This window comes from Leptopilina heterotoma, unplaced genomic scaffold, assembly GCF_015476425.1.
Source record: "Leptopilina heterotoma isolate Lh14 unplaced genomic scaffold, ASM1547642v1 Lhet_47, whole genome shotgun sequence".
In the NCBI taxonomy this organism is placed as follows: domain Eukaryota; kingdom Metazoa; phylum Arthropoda; class Insecta; order Hymenoptera; family Figitidae; genus Leptopilina; species Leptopilina heterotoma.
The window spans coordinates 57,853-79,569 of NW_025111098.1; the positions used below are offsets into that span (position 1 = coordinate 57,853).

The 21,717-nt window shown below is 24.1% G+C and overlaps 1 protein-coding gene across 1 annotated transcript; it reads right to left on the reverse strand.

Moving 5' to 3' along the window:
* Positions 1-117: 117 nt before the first annotated feature.
* Positions 118-13,792, reverse strand: LOC122507417. The gene is made up of 4 exons (XM_043620117.1): positions 13,370-13,792; positions 9,491-10,529; positions 4,136-4,837; positions 118-1,137 (listed from the first exon to the last, which is right to left on the reverse strand). The coding sequence occupies exons 1-4, from the start codon at positions 13,446-13,448 to the stop codon at positions 876-878; spliced, it is 2,082 nt and encodes a 693-aa protein (XP_043476052.1). The 5' UTR covers positions 13,449-13,792; the 3' UTR covers positions 118-875.
* Between the last annotated feature and the right edge of the window lie 7,925 nt (positions 13,793-21,717).

The following is a 21,717-nucleotide window of genomic DNA, read 5'->3' on the forward strand; positions in this document are numbered from 1 at the left end:
GCGTGACATTAAAATGTAAAATAACATTTTTCGCTCTGTTTGAGTAAATTTCAACTGAAAAACTGATATTCGTGAAAAGAAAAATACTTTACAATGCTTCTATTTATTCAAATGGAGAATAAATTTAATATAGAAGGAATTATTCAATCTTGCCTTACTTGTAAAGTTTCATCGAGAATGTACAGAATCATCCTCTAAGTACGGGAAATGTCTGGGTCTTCTCACCATTGATCGTTTGTTTTTTTGTGCTCGGTTGTAAATTTCAATTCTTAAATTTCATCCTTTAATCAAATTCTCAGCAAAGCAATAGCATAAATTAGGTGAATTCATTTTTCAAGATTATTTCGATATTAGAAAGAAGAAATGTTTTGATATATCGATCATAATTTGAATACATAAATTTATATGTAAACCTAATAATTTTTCTTCCTTCTAATATCCTTCGCAGATATTTTTTTTCTTTCGTAGAGTATGGACATGAATTATAAAAAAAATGTCGTATTATGAAAATTAAATAGCATTACCAACTGAAAAACTGTTTACTCTCAACACTTTATTCAGATGTCCTATTGACAAATTATTTCACAGAAAGAAAAATTAATTATTGTTTCTAAAAAACAAGTATATGATTTTTTGTGTGTGTGTTTTTGGCAGTGTAATCTAATACGGAAATACAGACTTTGCATTAACTTCTTTTTGCTCAAGGGGAAAAAGATATCAATGCAAATAGAAGATTTTTGCAGGTAATCTTATCTAGAATGAAAAGATGAAACTTGGAAAAAAGAATGAAAAGAAAAAAACAAGAAATAAACAAAATACCTGCATTGTTTGATTTAATACTTGAATATTAACTCTGTAAATTAATGATAGTAACGTTAATTGAAATTAATTTTGAAGACTTCAGTGTGCTGTTTCTCCAGCAGATTAACATTGACGAAGAATATCAGATAGGCAGTTGTTTCAGCTGCTGCAAAGACTTGACTGCTCGTCATGGGAGAGACGGACATGTCGTTGTAGTAGTACCACTGTCCCTCGTGTTCGACGTAACTTGTGTAATGTCCGCAGTCCACATTTTCACCGACATGTGAAATTATACAGACGGGCTTATATATTTCATCGGCGTCGAAGCCTTCGATCCTAAAAAGAAAAATAGTTTTTCATTATACACAATATTTACAAACAGAACATTTTTATTTTTTAAAAATAATTATTAGTATTTGGACAATTTTCAAATTGAAGCAATTTCTTCATTAATTAAACACAAAAGTTAGAAAAAATGTTCTAATACGTTTAGAAAAACCTTAAATTATTTTTATCAAGTAAAGTTGGCTCGGTTTTTGATAAAGAATTCGAATTTTCATATTAAATACAGAGTTCGATAAAAGTAAAATTATTGGTTAAAAAATATGTCCATTAATAAATTAATTATTCCCTTTTGTCCTAAAAGTTTGATTTTTTGGCCCAAATTTTAACTACTTTTTGAAAAAAAAAATGGCACTGCATGTTTCTTATAGATTTTTCAGACTTCGCACTCGATAATTAAAAAAAAGTAAATAAAATAATTTTAAAAAAGTAGAAAAAAGTAGCTTTTAAACTAAAAAAGTAGGTATTCAAAAATTAAACTGGACCACCAGAGAAACTCGTTTTAGATACTTCACAAAACTGACAAAAATTCCATTCTATTTTCATCAAGAATATTTACTTCTTTCTTATCCTGAAAGTAAATTGAATTTCTGCAACGAATTTTATTATTTATGTAAGAATTTAATTATTTATAAAAATAATTTAATTCTTACCAAAAATTTTATACAAAATTTTAAATAAGGGAGCGTTCACAAATGATGTCACGCAATTTTTAGAGATTTTCACCCCCCCCCCTACCCCTGTCACGCAATTTTTGCAATTTCACATGAGAAAAATACATTGTGTCACGTTTAGTATGACACCCCCCCCCCCTACCCCCAAAAGCGTGACATCATTTGTGAACGCTCCCTAATTGATTTCTTTCGACTAACTTTATGCCAATTCTAATTTAAATAACTGAATTCCTGAGAAATTTTTATTATCCACCCTTAGGAGTGTGACGTAGTTTGTGAACGATCCCTTACTAAGACTTATACAAAAAAATTTTTAGTAATTGAATTCAGTTTGGAAATTTTATGAAAATAGTAGATCTTGAAAATCATTGAATTGCGAAAAGTTTTTAAAAACAATTGAATTTTACAAAGAATTATTCTATTAAAATTTTTGACAATAATTGAATGTCTGTGTGGTACTTTATTAACTTTTTTTTCTAAAATAATTAAATTCCTCTGAAAAATTATAATATTTTTGTAAATAATTGAATTCTTTCAAAGAATTTTAAAGAAATATTTCTTTAAATAATTGATTTTTTCGAGGAATTGAAATCATTTGTATATTGAAATTTTAAAAACAAAATTATTTAAAATTTGAATCGAATGTATTTCGAAATAAAAAATTTAAATGTTATTACAGCTTTTCAATTAAAATTTTCAAAGATTTCAATTGAAGAATCTTTTGAAATTTAATTTTTAAACTTTTATTATTTATAAAAATAATAGATAAAAATAATAATAAAAGAATAAAATTTATAAAAATACAAATTCAATTATGTATTTCGAAAAAAATTTACATAAGTTCGTAGATACGAGGAATTTTAATAAAATTTTTCTAAAAAATTCAATTATTCTCAAAAGCTTTTGACAAAATTCTTTGTAAATTTCAATGATTTTAAAATTTTCCAATTAAAATTATTAAAATAAAATAATAAATAAAATTGTTTAAAAGAGTTTAATTTTATATCAATAATTTTAATTAAATTATTGATTTTATTATTGAGGCATTATAAACTCATTAATTGAATTTTTGGAAATAATTTTGTTAGTTATCGACATAATTGAATTCTTTCGAAGAATTATTTATGTAAAAAATAATTGAATTCTTGGGAAGAATTTTATTAAAATCTAAAAGAATAATTGAATTTAAAAAAAAAATTAATTAAAATTGTATTTAAAATAATTGATTTCTTTCGAACACTTTTATTAAAATATTTGAAAATAATTGAATTTCTGTGAAATATTCTAATATTTTTGTAAATAATTGATTTTTTCGAGGAATTGAAATCAAATTTTTAAGATTAATTCCATTTTTTGAGCCATTTCTTTAAAATTGTATTAAAAATAATTGAAATCCTGCGATGAATTTTATTATTTATGAAAATAATTGAATTATTGTGAAAAAATTTATTAAAATGTTTAAAAAGAATTGAATTTCTGTGAAAAATTTTGTTATTTTTGAAAATAATTGAATTCTTCATAAGAATTTTAAAAGTAGTATTAGTTATATTATTATTAAAAATAATTTAAATTCTTTGATAAGTTTTATTATTTATGAAAATTATTGAATTCTTGTTTAGAATTTTGTTAACAAATTTAAAAAAAAAAATTGAATTTCCATGAAAAAGTTATTATCAGTGAAAGTAATTGAATTATTGTGAAGAATTGTATAAAAATTTTGTCAAATAATTGATTTTTTCGAAAATGCTATTTTTAATTAATTGAATTCCTGTGAAAATTTTATTATTTATGAAAATAATTGAATTTTGGATGAATTTTATCAATTTTTTTTTTAAAATAATTGAATTGTTTTGCGAAATTTCATGAAAATACTAGATATTGAAAATAATTGAATTTGTAATATTTTTTGAAAATAATTGAATCTGAAAAATTGAAATCTAAAAAAGTATCCAAATAGTAGCATAACGTAAGAAAAAGTAGTAAATAGTAGGTTTTAGTAGATGAGTGCGAAGCATGGATTTATTGTGAAATCTGAACATGATTTTAAAAATATATTGAATGAGTTCTAGAAAAAGAATTAAGTGCCAAAATAAAATTTGTGTAGAACAAAAGTAAAGTATAAAAATTAAATTCAGTTTTAAAATTAGCTGCCGGATGAAATGAAGAATATGTAGTTGCAAAAGTGGCATGAAAGATTTTTTGGGACAAACTATAGTAAGAGAAAGTAAGTAACTTTTGACAGCAAGTTGAATTAATAAATTAGTTATAAATACTATTTTTGAAGTGAAGCGAAAGTGAAAATGCAAAATAATACTCACATAAGAGAGGGTTTAAGTACAAGTTGTTCTGGAATACTAAGTGCGTTGCTAATTTTCCTGGTGCCGTGTTCGCCAATTCCGTATCGATGAACGTGAACTGTGAGGACTTTAGGATAGTTGCTGAAAGCCGTTCGCACATCCTGGAATTTGTGCTTGCAATGATCGCAAGTTACCCTCCTCTCTTCGGTTGTGAAATTCCGAGCAATCGCATCCTCCACGTTGACGGGCACGTCCTTACTCTCTGGTGGTACTTGAATGAAAACAACCAAATTGTCAACGCGCTTTTGTTTCTTCTCACTGCATCCCTTGCAAGAATACTGGTCCACGATTGGAAGTAGGAAGTAGTCGTCCACAGGATTCTTTATCGACTCGTCCAAATTCTCCTTTGAATCCTCAACGCCGTTCGGTAGCCTTTCAACTTTGTTTGACTTCTGACTCGCACCAGGTTCGAAAAGATTGCTGTTCTCTCTCAGTTCCACTAGGGGTCGGCGTTTACTTGAGTCAGGAGTTGTCTTTGATTTTCTCTGGTCCTGTGGGTTTTCCGGCATATTTTCGATCTCTTGTATTTTTGCCTCACTCGATTCTCTCTTCTCGAAAAACGTTTTAAAATGGTTCAGTAATTTCATTAGAAACTCAGACACATCCTGCTGCCTTTCAGATGGGTAAGAGTCGTCTAAAACTATTAACTCTTCTTTGAATTTCCTGAAAATGATTTTCTTATTATTATATATATATATTTAAACAATTTTTAAAATATATTCAGAGATTTTTTTCTTTGAAAAAGGTGAATTCTTTCCCGTTAAGGTGATAAAAAAATAAACGTGAAAAGCAAATTTGTAGCTAATTGGATTTTTTTATCAATAATTGAGGTCCCTGAAGTTGGCGTCGACACTGGGCGTCGAACAATATTTTCTTTAATTTTAATTTATTTTTTGAAAACAATTGACATTAAAAAAATTCTAGTAAAAAATTCTAAGAATTAGTTTTTGAAAAATATTGTAATATTTTAAAAGATGTTTTAGAAAATTTCGAAAACTAAATCAGTGTTTTTAAAGAATTTCAATTAAATAGTTTAAAAAAGATTGTTAATTTTTCTAAAATTTTAACTAAAAAATTAAAATTTTTGAAAAATTTTCAATGTAATTATTTTTTGTAGATATTTGAATTTTCGGAAATACGCAGTTGAAAATATTGAAAATAATTAGTTTTTAAAAAACTATGATGAGAAAATTCTAAGAATTACATTTAAAAAAAAATTTTATTATAATTTTTTGAAGCTAACTTTAATCAATTTTTACATATTTATAAAATTTTTGTTTGAAGATTTGTGCTTCAAACTCTTGTCAAATAAACAACAACTAATAATTATTATATTCTGATATTCATTATATTATCTCTGAAACATATTTATTCTTTTTAACTTTTTTGAATTTAAAACTTTAAACAAAAATACTAATTTTGCAATCTTTTTGGTTCCTAATTGAGGCTCCGGATCTTAAAAGGGCACTTTTACCATTTAAAATCAATGCTGAAAGTGCCCTATTAAGATCAGGAGCCTCAATTATTATTATTTTTATTGATTTCAGAGTGGTCACAAGTTTCAGTTTATCAATTTCCTTGACATTTCCATGACAATTTAGTGACATTAAAATTATTTTTTCTGACAAAATTTTTTTCACAGGAAAATATGAAAGTTTACGGAAAATGAGTAAAATTCATGAAATTTAATAATTTCTAACAATTACAATTATAACCCTTCCTGAATTCAAATATTTTCTATAATTCTCAACTAAACTTCATCTCTAAATCAATTATTTTAAATAATTTCTCGAAAGTTCTTTGAGAATTAAATTATTTAAATACAAAAATTCAATTTTTTACAATAATTGTAACTGTCCATGTTTTTTTCTTAAAGGTATAATATTTTCAAAATATAGAAATATTCAAATTTTTAAAGAATTTAAATTGAAAATATGACTATGATTTCTCCGAAATTTTAATAACTCAAAAAAAGTACATACATATTTATTTACTTTATTCAAAGATAATTAAATCTTAAAAAATTATGATAAAAAAAGTTCTAAGAATTAAGTAGCTTTTATAAATATTTTAATGTAATTTTTCGAAAACAATTCAATTTCTTAAGAGTTTTTGTACTGAATTTTCAAAAATTATGTAATTGAAAGTACTAAAAATACTAAATTTAAAAAAATTAAAAGCTAATTTTCATTTTTAAATTTACGTTTAAAGATTTTTCATTAAAATTTTTGATAATTCAATTATTTTCAAAATTTGGAATTAAAATTCTTTAAAAGTTGATTTTCAAAAATTTTAACAAAATACTTGAAAAAAATTAATTATTTTTAATTAAATTTTACAAAATTTCAATTATTTAAAATTTTTTTAATTGTATACTTCGAAAATTTAAATAGAAAAATGATTAAAAAACAATTTTTGAAAAATATGTTTATATTTATTTTTCGCACTATAAAAATCGAAATGAGTTACATTTGATACTAAAAAATATGATATTTTGTTGCAATATTTGGAAGAAAAGTCGAGAAAGTCGCAATTTTTAAAAATAAGTCGAAAAAAACCTCAATTTTCTAAATTTCCCTGACAAAAAATTTTTTTCTTGATATTTCCCAGACTTTACTGACATGCGGCCACCCTGACAATAAAAATATGTTGAAAAAATTGAAATTTGGTAAAATCTTTAAAAAATAATTGAAATTTGATAAAATCTTTTCAAAATAATTAAGTTTTTAAAAAATATAAATTAAAAAATAATCAAATTTTTGAAGAATTTTAATTATAAATGATTTCTCCGACATTTTAATAAGTCTAAAAAAGTAAATTTAAAAACATTTTAATTTACTTTGTTCGAAGGTAATTGAATCTTAAAAATCATGATAAAACAATTTGAAGAATTAGTTTTTTATAAATATTTTAATGTAATTTTTCGAAAATTAATTGAATTTCTAAAAAGAAGTTTTGTATAATTTTAAAAAAAATTAATTTTTTAAAGAATTTTAATTGAAAATTTTGAATATGATTATTTTCTCCAAAATGTTAAAAATGATTCTAAAAAAATTTTAATGTTTTTTTTGTATTTATTTGAATTTTTAAAAATATTGAAAGTAATTAAATTTTTAAAAATTAGAATAAAAAAATTCTGAGAATTAGTTGTTTTAAAAATTTTTACAACCTAATTTTCATTTTTATTAAATTTACAATTGAAGATTTTCCATTAAAATTTTTGAGAATTCAATTATTTTTAAAATTTGCAATTAAAATTCTTCAAAAGTTGATTTTTAAAAATTCTAACAAAATACTTGAAAAAAATAATTATTTTTAATTAAATTTTACAAAATTTCAATTATTCAAAATCTTTTTAATTGCATATTTTAAAAATTTAATTAGAAAAATTTTCACAAAGTAACTTTTCAAACATTTGTTTATAGTTATACTTTTCACACTATATAAAAATCGAAATAGGTTGCATTTTATACTAAAAAAATGTGGTATTTTGTTGCAAAATTTAGAAGAAAAGTCGAAAAAGTCGCATTTTTTTAATATAAGTCGAATTTTATTAAAAGAATTTTTAAAGAATTGAATTCCTGTGATGAAATTTATTTGTAAAAATAATTGAATTCCGGAGAAAAAAATTATTATTAATGATATTAAATTAATTTCTTGTGAAGAATTTTAGTCAAATTTTTTAAATAATTGAATTTCTCAGAATTTTTTTATTTATAACATTTTGAAAATAATGAAATTCCATCGACAAAATTTCATTAAAAAATTGAAAATAATTGAAATCTGACGAAGAATTTTAATAAATTTTTTTTTTAAATAATTGAATTCTTGTGAAAAGTTTTATTTTTGAAAAAAATTGAATTCTTTGTAAGAATTTAATTAAAATTTCTTAAATAATTGAATTGCTTCGAAGAATTTTATTTTTTAAGAAAATAATTGAATTTTGAAATTTTTGACAGTAAAATTGTAATTCCTATAAGGAATGTTATATTTTACGAAAATAATTGTATTCTATAGTCAATTTTATTATAATTTTTAAAATTTATAAAGCATTTTATCTTAAAATTTTTGAAAAAATTGAATTCTCGAGAAAAATTTTATTGAATTTATAAAAATAATTGATTTCTTACGAAGAATTTTATTCAAATTCTTTTCAAATAATTGAATTCCCATAAAAAAAAATGTATTATTTGTGAAAATAATTGAATTCTGAAGAAGAATTGTATTGAAAATAATTGAATTGAATAGGAAGATTTTATTAAAATTGCAATTTTATTAACTAAATCTTGTAAAGAATTTTGACAACATGTATTAAAGAATTGAATTTTTAAAAGAATTTTATTTAAAATTTTTCAAAATAATTGAATTTCTTAGAACTACATATTTTTTCAATTCTCTAAATATTTTTGAATTCTTTCGAGAAACTTCATTAAAAAATTAATAATTGAATTGGTTCGAAGAAATTTATAAAAAATTGGTAAGTAATTGAATACCTGTGAAATTTTTATTAAAATTTCGTTTAAATAATTGAAATTCTTTTGGAAAATTTTATTAAAATAGTAGATATTGAAAATAATTGAAATATGGAAAATTTTTGAAAATAATTGAAATTTTGCCAAGAATTTTATTAAATTTTTTGAAAATAATTGAATTTCGCAGAAGAATTGTATTATTTATAAATATAATTGAAATTTTGACGAGAATGTTTATAAATTTTTGAAAATAATTAAAGTTCTGTAATCAGTTGTTCTTAAAATTTCTATTCATTTAAAAATTGAAATTTTTAAAGATTTCATATTGAACCCTTTGAAGTTGATCTATTTATGCAGATTTGAAACGGAACTCTTTTGAAATCTAATTAATTTTGAAAATTTTTAAGTAATAAAATTATTCATTAAATAATTTCTAAGTAATAATTTTATGATAGTTCTTGAAGAATTACGTTATTGAAAAATAAATTATTGTCAGAAACAGAAAAAATTGAAAGTTTTGTATTTTATAGTTTGTGAGGCAAACAAAAAAGACACCAAAATTCAGAATTTTCTTATAAATTCTAAAACTTATTCTCTAATTTTTTCCAGTGCTTTTAATAAAAATCCCTGACTTTTTTTCCCCTAAGTTTTGTTTAAATTACCCAATTTTTTCTAAGAATATCAAATTGAGATATAAAACGTTTGGAAACGTTGCACCGCAACAATTTTGATACGTTTCTCCCAAAAATGACAATTTTTACTTGATTTTTTTACGTGAATTGCTCTTGTCAGTAATTATTATTATTATTATTATTATTATTGATTTGTTGTGAAGTTGACGTACCTCAGCATACTGTATATATTGTGCTTCTCGCTCTCCCCCTTTCTCCAAAGGGCTTGCATGAGAATAAGAGTTTTCATCAATGACGTGCATTCCGAGAGATTCATGCGGTCGAGACTGTCGGTGAAAGGCAGAGCGAAAAGTGCGTGTACGGTGGCATTGACCCAGCATCTATTTTCTCCCGGAGGATTGGGGAAACCCATTGTGTAATAGGAATTGTCGAAGTCATTCTCAATGTCCGAGAAGGGGATGGAGGACGAGATGCTCTGCATGCAGTTGTCAGTGGTGAAAATCTCCTCGCTCCACTGATTGTTGTTGTCGATCTTCTCCCTGGAAGTGGACCGCAGAATCGGCAGCTTGTCACTGACCGCGGCCTTCGCGGGGGTGGAAGTCGACGGCTTATCCAGGCTCTGCAGGAGGGCCAGGGCATTGTTCAGCCTCCGGGTTATTGGCGTCTTTGGATTGTTGTTTGCGTCAAATTTGCTTGAACTCTTCGGGGAGGTGTTGTCATTGTGGTCAGGTACTTGTTTTATGGCAGCCTCGATCACCTTCTGGCTCGACTTCGGGGAAATGATGTCGACTTCCCTTGAAACCTTGAAGACGGTTCGAGAACATTCGGCCCCTTGATGAGTAACTGCCGCCGCCTTGGAGGACGTCGAGGCGACCGCTTGTGGGGGTTGCTTCTCGCTCTCCTTCTTCTGGTAAATTGTGATCTCGGGTCTGTTGAACCTCTGGTAGCAATCATTCGACTCTTTTGGACAAGTGGACAGTTCGCTGGAGGCGTCGAACGAGTGCCTCACGTTGTTGTCGAGCATTTTCTCTGTCGGTGCCTTGGTTTTGGGGTCCTTGTATCTCAGCGTGACGCTGGAGTTGAGACTCTTTTCGCTGTCTCTGCGTTGACGTTTGTATCCGTTCGCATCGTTCGTCACCACCGTCAGAGTGATTTCTGAACTGAAGCCATAATCACTGGTCAAGTCTCTAATGGGACTTTGTTTACGCTTCAACGATGTGTGATCCGAATTCCAAGAACTCGACGAGTTCCCTGCAATTCAAAATAAATACATATTAGTCATTAAAATCGTAATCCACTCAAATTTTTTTCTTCGAACTTCTTTCACATTTACTTGAACAATAATAAATATAGAATATTGAATTCATTCCTTCGATATGTAATATAAAACTTTCTATTTATTGACTCCCTAAAGAGCAAATCGTATTAATTTCGAAACGTTAGAGTACTTTTTGTATTCAAAAACCACTTGTCCGAATGTATTCGTGAAATTTTTCTTACCTATTATTCCAATAGAATATTAAAATTTTTAGAAAAAAGATGTTTTATATTTATTTGGCCATTAGGCCAAATTATAAACACTCTATTTTATTTGAATTAAAATAATTAATTAACTAAATTTATTAAATATTTAATTATAAAAAAGTGGGTAAAAAATTAATAAATATCAGTAAATGAATTTTATTTATTAATTCAATTGTTAACTAATTAACTCATTAATTATTATTATTATTTATTCTTTCCAAAAACTTAATTAAATTCTTCGCATAGAAATACAATTATTATTTTTAATAAACTTTCATTAAAATTAAATTTATGTAACAAAGGAATACAATTATTTTTAAACATTTGATAAAATGTTTAATTTTTACTAAAATTCAATTGATTTGAAAATTTTTTATTCAATTATTCATATCATAATTGAAATAGTATCAATACAATTTTAATTAAATTCCTCGGAAAAATTCAATTACTTTCGAAAATTTTAATAAAATTCTTAGCAAAATTTCAATTATTTTCATAATTTATAAAATATTTTGCAGGAATTCAATTATTTTTAACACAGTTCTACAAAATTCTTCGCAAAAAATCATTTATTTTCAAAAATTTTGATTAAATTCTTTATGAGAATTGAAATATTTTTAATACAATTTTAATTAAATTTCTTGAAAAAATTCAATTATTTTCGAAAATTTTTAACAATTTTTTAGCACGATTTTAATTATTTTCAATACAATTTCTCAAAAGAATTGAATTATTTTTAACAATTTGATAAAATTTTTCGCAAAAATTCCATTTTTAATTATATTTTGAAAAATTTTGATTAAATTCTTATTTATTCAATTATTTTGAAAATTTTAGTAAAATTTTTATCAAAGTTTTAATTATTTTCATAATGTATAAAATATTTTGCAAAAATTAAATTATTTTTAATACAAATTTAATAAAATTTTTCAAAAAAATGAAATTATTTTTAAAAAATTCGATAAAATTCTTCTCAAAAATTAAATTATTTTTTAAAATTATGATTATATTTCTCGAAAATTTAATAAAATTCTTAGTAAGATTTCAATTATTTTCATAATTTATAAAATATGTCGCAGGAATTTAATCAAAGTAAAGAATTTTAATAAAATTTTTCGCAGAAATTCAATTACTTTGGAAAATTTTGATAGAATTATTTCTTAGAATTTAATTATTATTTTCATAATTAATAAAATTCTTCACAGGAATTTAAAAATTTTAAAGAATTTTAATAAATCTCATTGCAAAAATTGTATTATTTTGAAAAATTTTAATATAATTCTTTGTAAGACAAAAATTTAATTAAACACTTTGAAAAAGTTTCACTCTTTTTTTTCTAAATAATAAAATTCTCTATAAGAATTCACTTATTAAAAATACAATTTTAATAAAATTTCCACTAAGATTACAATTATTTTCATAATTAATAACATTTCTCGAAAGAATTCAATTATTTAAAAAAATGTTAATTGTAACATTCCCCTTAGAAATTCAATAATTTTGAAAAAACTCTTTATAATATAATTTAAATATTTTTAATATTTCTTTAATTAAATAATTTCTCGTAAGAATTAATATAATTTTAAAGATTTTATTTATATTTTTCGCAAGAAATTAAATTTTTTCGGAAAATTGGAATAAATGTCTTTCAATTCAATTATTTCAGATTCAAAATTATTAAAGAAATAAAAAATATATTATTATAAATAATATAATATTTATATTTATAAATATTATAAAATAATTATTTTTAATTAAAAACAATTTGATTTAATTAATTTTCGGTATTTTTTTAATCTTCAAAAATCAATAAATTAAAGTTTTTCATTAATTTTTAAATTCAAAACATTAAAAAGAAAAATTATCAAAAAAAAAAATTAGGAAACAAAAAGCAAACAAAAGTAACTAACTTCAAACTGCGAATAGATTACCGGATTACAACGATTTTTAATATAGAAGATATTTTAATTAAAATATAAGTAATAATTAATTATAGGCTAAAAAAATTGAGTAAAAATATTATTTTAGAAAGAAAAAAAAAAAAGAAATGACAATTGAAAATTGAATCAAGTAGAAACTTTGAGTAACAAAGAAAAAGAAACTATCGATCAAATATCACGAGACATTAGCGGTAAATTTATTGCCATATTGTTTTTAGTTGGGCACTTAAACATCACCTCTAAAACTAAGAAATGCCTGTAAAATGATTAGTGAGACATAAATGAAGAATTATAAATTATTTTGCAAGAAATCCTGAATACGTCACGACTGAATGTCATTGACCTTGCGGAAAAATTAGTAGAATTAAGTAATACCGGGAACATAACACTACTTTTATGTATATATCTATATATATAGGTATAATGTATATACGTCTAGAAATCGAAAATATTTGACACCTCGTGTGATACTTTTAGAGGGGTAATTACCCGCTTTAATGATAATAATGTGCAATGGGCTTAGAGGGGTAAAAATTATCGTCAAGGAAAAATCGTTTTCAGGCGTTTTCGACTAATAGACAATAATAAATGTGTTAGAAATAGCGGAAATCATGTTAACCTACTTACCCAAACCGGAATGATTCGATGAGGATTTTGCTGCTTCAGAACAATGTACGGCTGACGATGCTGTAGCAACACTTAACATTTTGCCGGTTATTCAAAATAATCCATAAGTTCAAAATTCAGCACTGCAATAAGAAATTTCACGTACGGCTGAACGTGTTCTAGAAAAAACATTCACGGCACATCGCGAGAACATGGATACACAGCCCGCGTCTCCCTCCTTTTCGGCAAATTCGACTTGTTTTCTTTGAGGAAACAAACTGTATTGAGGGAGGATTGTAAATCAACAATTACTGGTACACGTTGTTAATATGGGGACAAAGTAACAAGCGTGTATCACTTGGCGCCTAAAAATGTGCACGCCTCCGCCGGAACTTGGCGGGAAACACGAGATTATCTGCGGCCAGCCTTCTTCTGGGAAGCCATTATCGAAAACTCGCGAATCGAGATAAAACTCGATTGCCGGCAGAGATCGATCGATCGATCTTCACTATCGATGTTTGAATTAAAATTATTATTATAAAAGAAAAATAATTCTTTCTCTTTTATGATTCAATTTGCGACATTTTTTTAGATTAAACGGAATTTCTTAGTTTTTTATCTCTCTTTATAAAATTATGAAAAGTAATTTTCGAAACAATAATCGAATTTGCTTCTCCTTCTCGCTTTCCCCCCTCTCTTAATATAGCAAAAAAATGTATAGTAATGACGACAAATTTATAGGTTATGTTTTATTTCGTGTTTCGCATAATATAATAATTTGATATATTTTTATACAATTTCGTCTAAAGTTTCTAAATTCTACAAGTCTGCAGTATTTCTTATACTTTTCCATATCTTTGAACTTATACCTCTTTAGTATTTTTCACATAAAAAAATAAATTTCTATTCAAGAGTCACGTGACAAAAGCACACATATATATTGAGGTCACTCCATAGTCCATACACTCCATCACTCGGATCTCAGCCTTTTTTTATAAACAAAAAAATAATTTTGAGTAGAAAATAGGAAAAAAAATAAGTATGGTTATATTTTGGGTCTAATTTTTAATAAGAATCTGAAGAAAGTAGAAATTTTTGTTCTTTTTTAGGAATAAGAAAATAAGTCGTGAGGCCGGTTAAGTACCTACTTTCGATTAGTGTTCGGAATAAATAATAAATAAATGCTGTTTAAATCGTTTAAATATTAATCATGCGGAGGAAGTTAAAAGGTTTAAGAATACTGTTCTTGATTAAAAATTGTTTTAACCTACATGTAATGCTGTAAAAAAATGAGTTCATGAACTTGATGAAAAAAGTTGAATTTTTTATTTTTGCAATTGTTTAAAAATAGGAAAAAATTGAGTATTTAATTTGGAATTATTTTTCGAAAAAAATAGGGATCGAACCAGTCTGAGTCAAATAAGAGAACATTTTACCTAAAACTATAAATTAAATTTCTTCATGTTTTATAATAATTAAAGATGTCCGAAAGATAAAATTATTATTTTATATTATAAGAATATTGTTACTGTAAAAATTATTTTCATCATTTCAATTCAATTATTATTATTTTCTACAATTTTTAATTTTAACTAAACTTCTTTAAATCAATTATTTTTAATAATTTTTGGAAAAGTTCTTTGCGAATTTTAAAAACCATTTGTTTACAATTCAATTTTACGAAATTTCGGTTATTCGGAAACTCTTCAATTAAATACTCTTGGAAAATAAAAAATTGAAATAATTTCAAAAAAATATTCAATTCAACTTTTTTAATAAAATAAATTTCAAAATTCAATTACATATTTATAAAAATTCTCGCTATATTGCTTTTCATACCTATAATCAATTTTTACCTAAAATTTTTATTGAAATTAATTTTTAAATCAATTTTTATAAGAATTCAATTATTTAAATATATAAAAATAAATAATTTATTGAATATTTCTTAAAATTAAATTCTCATAAAGAATTTTATAAACAAATTTCTAAATAATTAAATTCTTTGGACGAATTTTAATCAAATTTTTAGAATAATTACATTTTTCCAGAAATTCTATTGAAATTCTTTGAGAATTTTCAAATTCATTTGTTTACAATTTAATTTTACAAAATTTTAATTATTCGGAAATTCTTTAATTAAATATATATTAGAAAATAAAAACTTTAAATAATTTAAAAAAAGGCAATTAAACTTTTTCGAAAAATATAATTCCACAGAATTGTCAGTTAAAAATATGAAAAATTCAGATTTTCAAAGATTTTAATTTGAAATCTTTTTAAAATTCAATTCTAAAAATTCACGCTATAATACTTTTAATATTCAATTATAATCTAAAATTTTAACTGAAACTCATTTTTAAATCAATTTTTATTACAGAAAATTCCACTAGAATTCAATTATTTAAAAACAAAAAAATTATTTATTGAATAATTGAATGTTTCTTAAAATGGAATTCTCATAAAGAATTTTATCAACAAATTTTTAAATAATTTAATTCTTTTGAAGAGTTTTAACAAAATTTTTAAAAATAATTAGATTTTTTAAGGAATTCCATTAAAATTGTATTAAACATAATTGAAACTCTGCGATGAGTTTTATTTTTTATGAAAATAATTGAATTCCTAAAAAGAATTGTATTATTTATAAAAATAATTGTATTATTGCGAAGAAATTTATAAAAAAAAGTTTTAAATAATTGAATTCCTTTAAAATTTGTATTATTTATAAAAATAATTAAATGTTTGCGTAGAATTTTATTATTTTTTTTAAAATAATTGTCTTCATTTGGAAATTTTTATTAAAATAGTAAATATTGAAAATCATTTAATTGAAGGAAATTTTCGAATATAATTGAAATTTTGCCAAGAATTTTGTTAAAATTTTTCAAAATAATTGAAATTTCTGTAATCATTTGTAACTTTTCCAAAATTCAATTTTTTTTAGTGTTTTTAACTAAAATTCTTCAATAAATCCATTATTTTTAATAATTAAGTAAGTATTAAACAATTCAACTGATTTTAAAAGAATTATAATTAAAATTTTGCAAAACAAATCAGTTTTACAGAATTTTTAATTAAAAAGTATGAAAAATTCAGATTTTCAAAGATTTTAATTTGAAACTTTTTCAACTGTTCAAACTTTAATTATTTCTAAAAATTTATGTTAGAATGATTTTAATATTCAATTATTGTCTAGGAATCTATAAAAATTCAATTATTTAAACACAAAAATAAATTATTTATTGAAATGATTGAAATTGGGTGATGAGTTTTTATTATTTATGAAAATAATTTAATTTCAAGAAAGAATTTCATTATTTATAAAAACAATTGAATCTCTGTAAAAATTTTGTATTATGAAAATAATGGAATTATTAATTAAGGAAAATAAAAAATTTGTAAATAATCTAATTCATGTGAAATTTTTATTATTTATAAAAATAATTAAATATTTGCGTAGAATTTTATTAAACTTTTTTTTTAAATAATTGTCTTCGTTTAGAAAATTTTATTAAGATTGTGTAAATATCGAAAATCATTGAATTCAAGAATATTTTCGAAAATATAATTGAAATTTTGCAAAGAATTTTATTAAAATTTTTGAAAATAATTCAAATTTTGACAAGAATTTAAAAAAAACTTTTGAAAATAATTGAATTTCAGAAAAAAAATTTTATTATTTATAAAAATAATTGAAATTTTGACGAGAATTTAAACAAAATTTTGAATATAATTGAATTTCTAGGAAGAATATTTTATCACTTTTGAAAGTAATTAAATTTCTGCAATCATTTGTAACGTCTTCAAAATTCTCCAAATTGTATCACACAATTGACGAACTTTTCGTTCTAGTTCAACCAAATTACGGACTTTACGGATCTTTTTTTAAAAAAAACTGACTTTTACGGACTTGAAGTAAATTTACGGACCTTTGCGGGATTTACAGACCTAGTTCGAGCCCTGTACTTTCTTTAGTGTTTTTATTTTAATAATAGAGTTTTGGTGTTTAAAATGAGGTTTTAAAAAAAGTAAAAAAAGATTCGCTCTGGTTTAAACTTTAAAGGGTTAAAAAAGGGTCTGATGAAAATATTTTGCTTTAATTTGACAAAAGCAGAAACGCAAAAAACATGAATTTAAAGATTTTATTTCTTTTAGAACAATTATTTAAGAAGTTTATTTTGTGATATACATTAATGCACATATGGGTCATTTTCTCTTTCCAGATAAACTGGTTGTAAAAATTATTGATGGTATAATGACTATTCAGTCTTCTTTCAGAATAGTGATAAACCTAAAATATTTTCAGATTCTTTTCTTTTTTTTCAATAATATATTTTCTTATTCACATGGCGGTGAGGTAAGGCAGTTAAAATTGGATTAAAAATAAACGACTGACAATAATTTACGAGACCCTTTTAAAAAAACCCTATACGATTCTTCATTATTTATTTTATTCTCATTTCTCAGAGAGGCGTCGTAACGATTCATGGGGGATTCCATTATGATTATCGCCTATAACATTTGAGAAAAATCAGACAAAGAAGTGTGTTGTATATAAAAACAAACAAATATCTCGCTAATCAAATATGAAAATATTTATTCACAATTTGAATCAATATATTATATTGATATTGTTCAAACTTGAGACAAATGTGCATTACCAGGAGAATCCAAAAGATGTTTAGTTTCATTAAAAAAACAATTCACTGAAAGAAACGGTAAATTTCCATCCGAATACATCACGACGAGGATCAATCGAATTTCCCCTTTTTTTTGGCTAACAATATCTCAAGGAAAAACAAAACAAGAAGTTTCTCTAAACCTAGACAAAATACAAAATAATATTAATTTTAACACTTAAACTATAAATCAATTGTTTTCAAACTTTAAAATAATAACTTGACCATCATCTTCAATTGATGCCTTCAATTTCGACATAATATATTATTTGAAAATTATACAAAATTTCAGGTAACAAGAAATAGATCATCGTGGTGCAATCGCTTTGGGTAGACGCTAAATTTATTCGTTTTCAAAATAAAATTCAATTCAACTCGATATCAACGATTAGAGAATCGGTAAGAAAAGTAATGAAAAAGGCACCTTATGTTGATTTTAGGAAATACACTAAATCTTTAGGCAGCTCCTAGCTCGGCACATATAGAATATCGCAAATAATGTTTGCACATACACTCCATTGTTCCCACTTTCCTTTCAGTTATTTTTTTTTTTTCTCTCTCTTTTTGCAGATAACAATTTTTTTCACATATTCTCTCTCTCTCATCTTTTACTAAACAATCTGCTAAATAATATTTTTTTCTCTCTCTCATAAAGTCCTAAATCAGCATAAATACATACATCTCGAACCATGCGTAAATAAATTCCCATTCTTTTTTTCATAATTCCTAAAATCAGCAAAATAATGTCAATAATTTCCCCAACGTATTTTGCACACAAAAAAATAATTATAAAAACTAAAGAAAAATAATAATTTCAATCAAAAAATCAAATCAAAAAGAGCGAAAAATTTCGATTTGAGCAAAAATGGAAATTGTTTTAAACTCGCTTATTTGGATTGTTACGCATTGTTCGAGAATAATTTTCAACCAACTTATAAGAATATAAAGTCTGTTTTTATTTTCTTTTTTCTTTTCTTTTTACTCGATTATGATACCCTTTATACTAAAAACGTACTATTTACAAATATAGTCGAAAAAAGTAAAGCAAAAGTTTAACAACGTTTACCATTTCACAACTAGAATCAATCATCCCCGACACAAAAGCGACACGAAACTTGTAATCTGCAATAATGTGCTTCGTACTTGGAATTTGCACAGACGAAATTTGTAGATTTCATCTACTTATAATTTTATGGCATGATAAACAAGAATTGCGTCGAACGTAGAAAATCTGATACGTAGAAAACGTCTTTTTTAAAGACCCAGAAAATCTGCAACGTAGCGGGACACACACGTTCTCTGTTAGAAAAAAAACCGTTTTTTTTCTCTTTTTTTTAGTTTTAATTTTCTCCATTGGTGCAAGTGTACGACGCCCCTTTTTCTCAACACTGCTGATCGGTGCGACAAGCGTGACAATTTTTTTGGGACATTTTGCTCGCAGAATATTTCTCGACTTTAATTGCACATTATTTTAGGGAGGAACAAAATCGACGGACGGCAACAATTTTGACTTGGTTGGTCCGTCGAAACCTCCTCAGGGCGCATGAATATCTCATTAAAATTATTTGTTAAAATATTTATTAGACAGAATTTTATTAGAATTTTCCTACAGCTTTTCTTTCAATTTTAATTTCACGCGAATTTTCCGTGGGCAAAAATTATGCTCGCTCCGAAAACTTCCTTAGAACGTTTTTAGATCATTTCAGGTCTGTTAAATAATTTTCTAGAACATTATTTGAACATCCATGTTCTTAAAATGTTTTGGAACAATATTTGTCGGACATCGTTCTAGAAACATTTTTTTAAACGAACATGGTTTTTTGCTCAGAAGATTATTACTCAGTAAAAATTTTACTCAAGAGAATATGAGGTCGCCGAATTTTTTATTTGATTCCTTTTGACAGAATTTTCAATTGGCAAATTTTTAATTCCTAATCTTTTCATTTAAGGGGAGTTTTCACCTAAATTTTTAACTATGTCAAGATAATGATTTAAATCTTCGATAAAATTAAATTTTTATTATTTTTAATTTTTCGGTTGTTTGGATTTAGAAAATTGTTAGTTTAAACAAAAATTACATTCAAACTTAAATTTTTATTAATTTTTTCAGAGGAATTCAATTTTTGCTATTTTTGAAGCATTTTTTTTGAAAAAAAAATTGTTTTTAGGCTGAAAATGATAAAAAAAATACAATTACTATTCATTTTTTCAATTGAAAATTCGTTTTTTTTTAAACTAATTTTAAATCATGTTTTTATATTTTTTATTTTTTATATATATATAAAAATTATGATCTGAAATTAGTTAGAAAAATACGCGCTCTTAAGAAAAGTACCTAAGAAGCAAATCACTTTAAGGTTATGGTTACGTTATTTTTACCTTAATTAAGTGATTCCTTTTAATTATGTAAATTTGAAACTAGTTTTTATTGAATATTTCGGATTTTATAAAGCTTCAGACATCAATAATTTTTACTACTTATTAATTTTCTTTTTGTATTTTTAATCAGAAAATTATAAACATAAGTTTAAAATATTTGCTTCTTAGGTACCTTTCTTGGGAACGTGTCACAAGTGAATTTCCAAACAAAAAAATTGAATAACAATGGTATTTTTTTTTAGCATTTTCAATCTAAAAACAATGTTTTTTCCCAAAAAAAATGCTTCAAAAATTGTAAAAATCAATTTTTTCATTCGTCAATATTTTTGTGGATACAAAATCGTATTTTCTACAAAATTACGAATGAATTTTAAAATCCATCAATTTTTAAGAAAAATAAAAATTCAAACAGTATTAGAATAATTTCCGATTGATTTTATTTTATGACAATTGAATTCCTCTCAAAAAATTACTACAAAAATAATTTTATGAAAGATTTAAATCATTTTCTTGATATAGTTAAAAATATAAAGAAACCTCTCCTTAAAAGAAACTTGATCGAATCGAATTTCAATTTGTCAGAAACTTCATTTAACACAATTTGCAATGTGGTTGAAGTTAGCGTCGACACTAAGCGTCAAAAACTATTCTTTCGGCTTTTTACTTTTTAGAGAAGAAATTCGCACTTATTCTATACTTGTCTCAAAATTTTTTCTTTTTTCTAAAGTTAAAAATTTGTTCGTATCTCTTTTTTTTTAATTAAAACCTTTGAAAAAATTGTTAGGACATAATTTTAGAATCGAACTTTTAGTGCAAAAATTTTCATTCTATCGAATCTTTATTTGTTCGAATTTTGAGCCGAACTCTTTTTGCCGAAATTGCTTCCAATTGATATTTCGTTATTTTGAGAATTTTTATGCCAATTCGTGCAAATAAAAATTCGATGGAATGGAAATTCTGACATTTTAAAGTTTCGACTCACTAAAATTCCGTTAGATTAAATTTCGATTAGATTAGATTTTATTTGAGGAAGATTCGGACAGTAAATAGAAAAATTATAGTCCAATACCAATAATTTCCTATTTTTAAAAATGAAGAGCAAATTAAATTTCAAAACTCGTTTTGGCAAAAGGGTCAAGAATTTAATTTTTAGTATTTTAAACAAACATTTTTGAATTTAAATGAAATTTACAATTTTTTCATTGCAAAAAAACGTTTATTAACGGGACAGTAAACCCTACAAAATACTTTTTTAAATGCATTTTTTTTTAAATAAAAAGAAATATCTAAATAAAACTTTTTATTTTC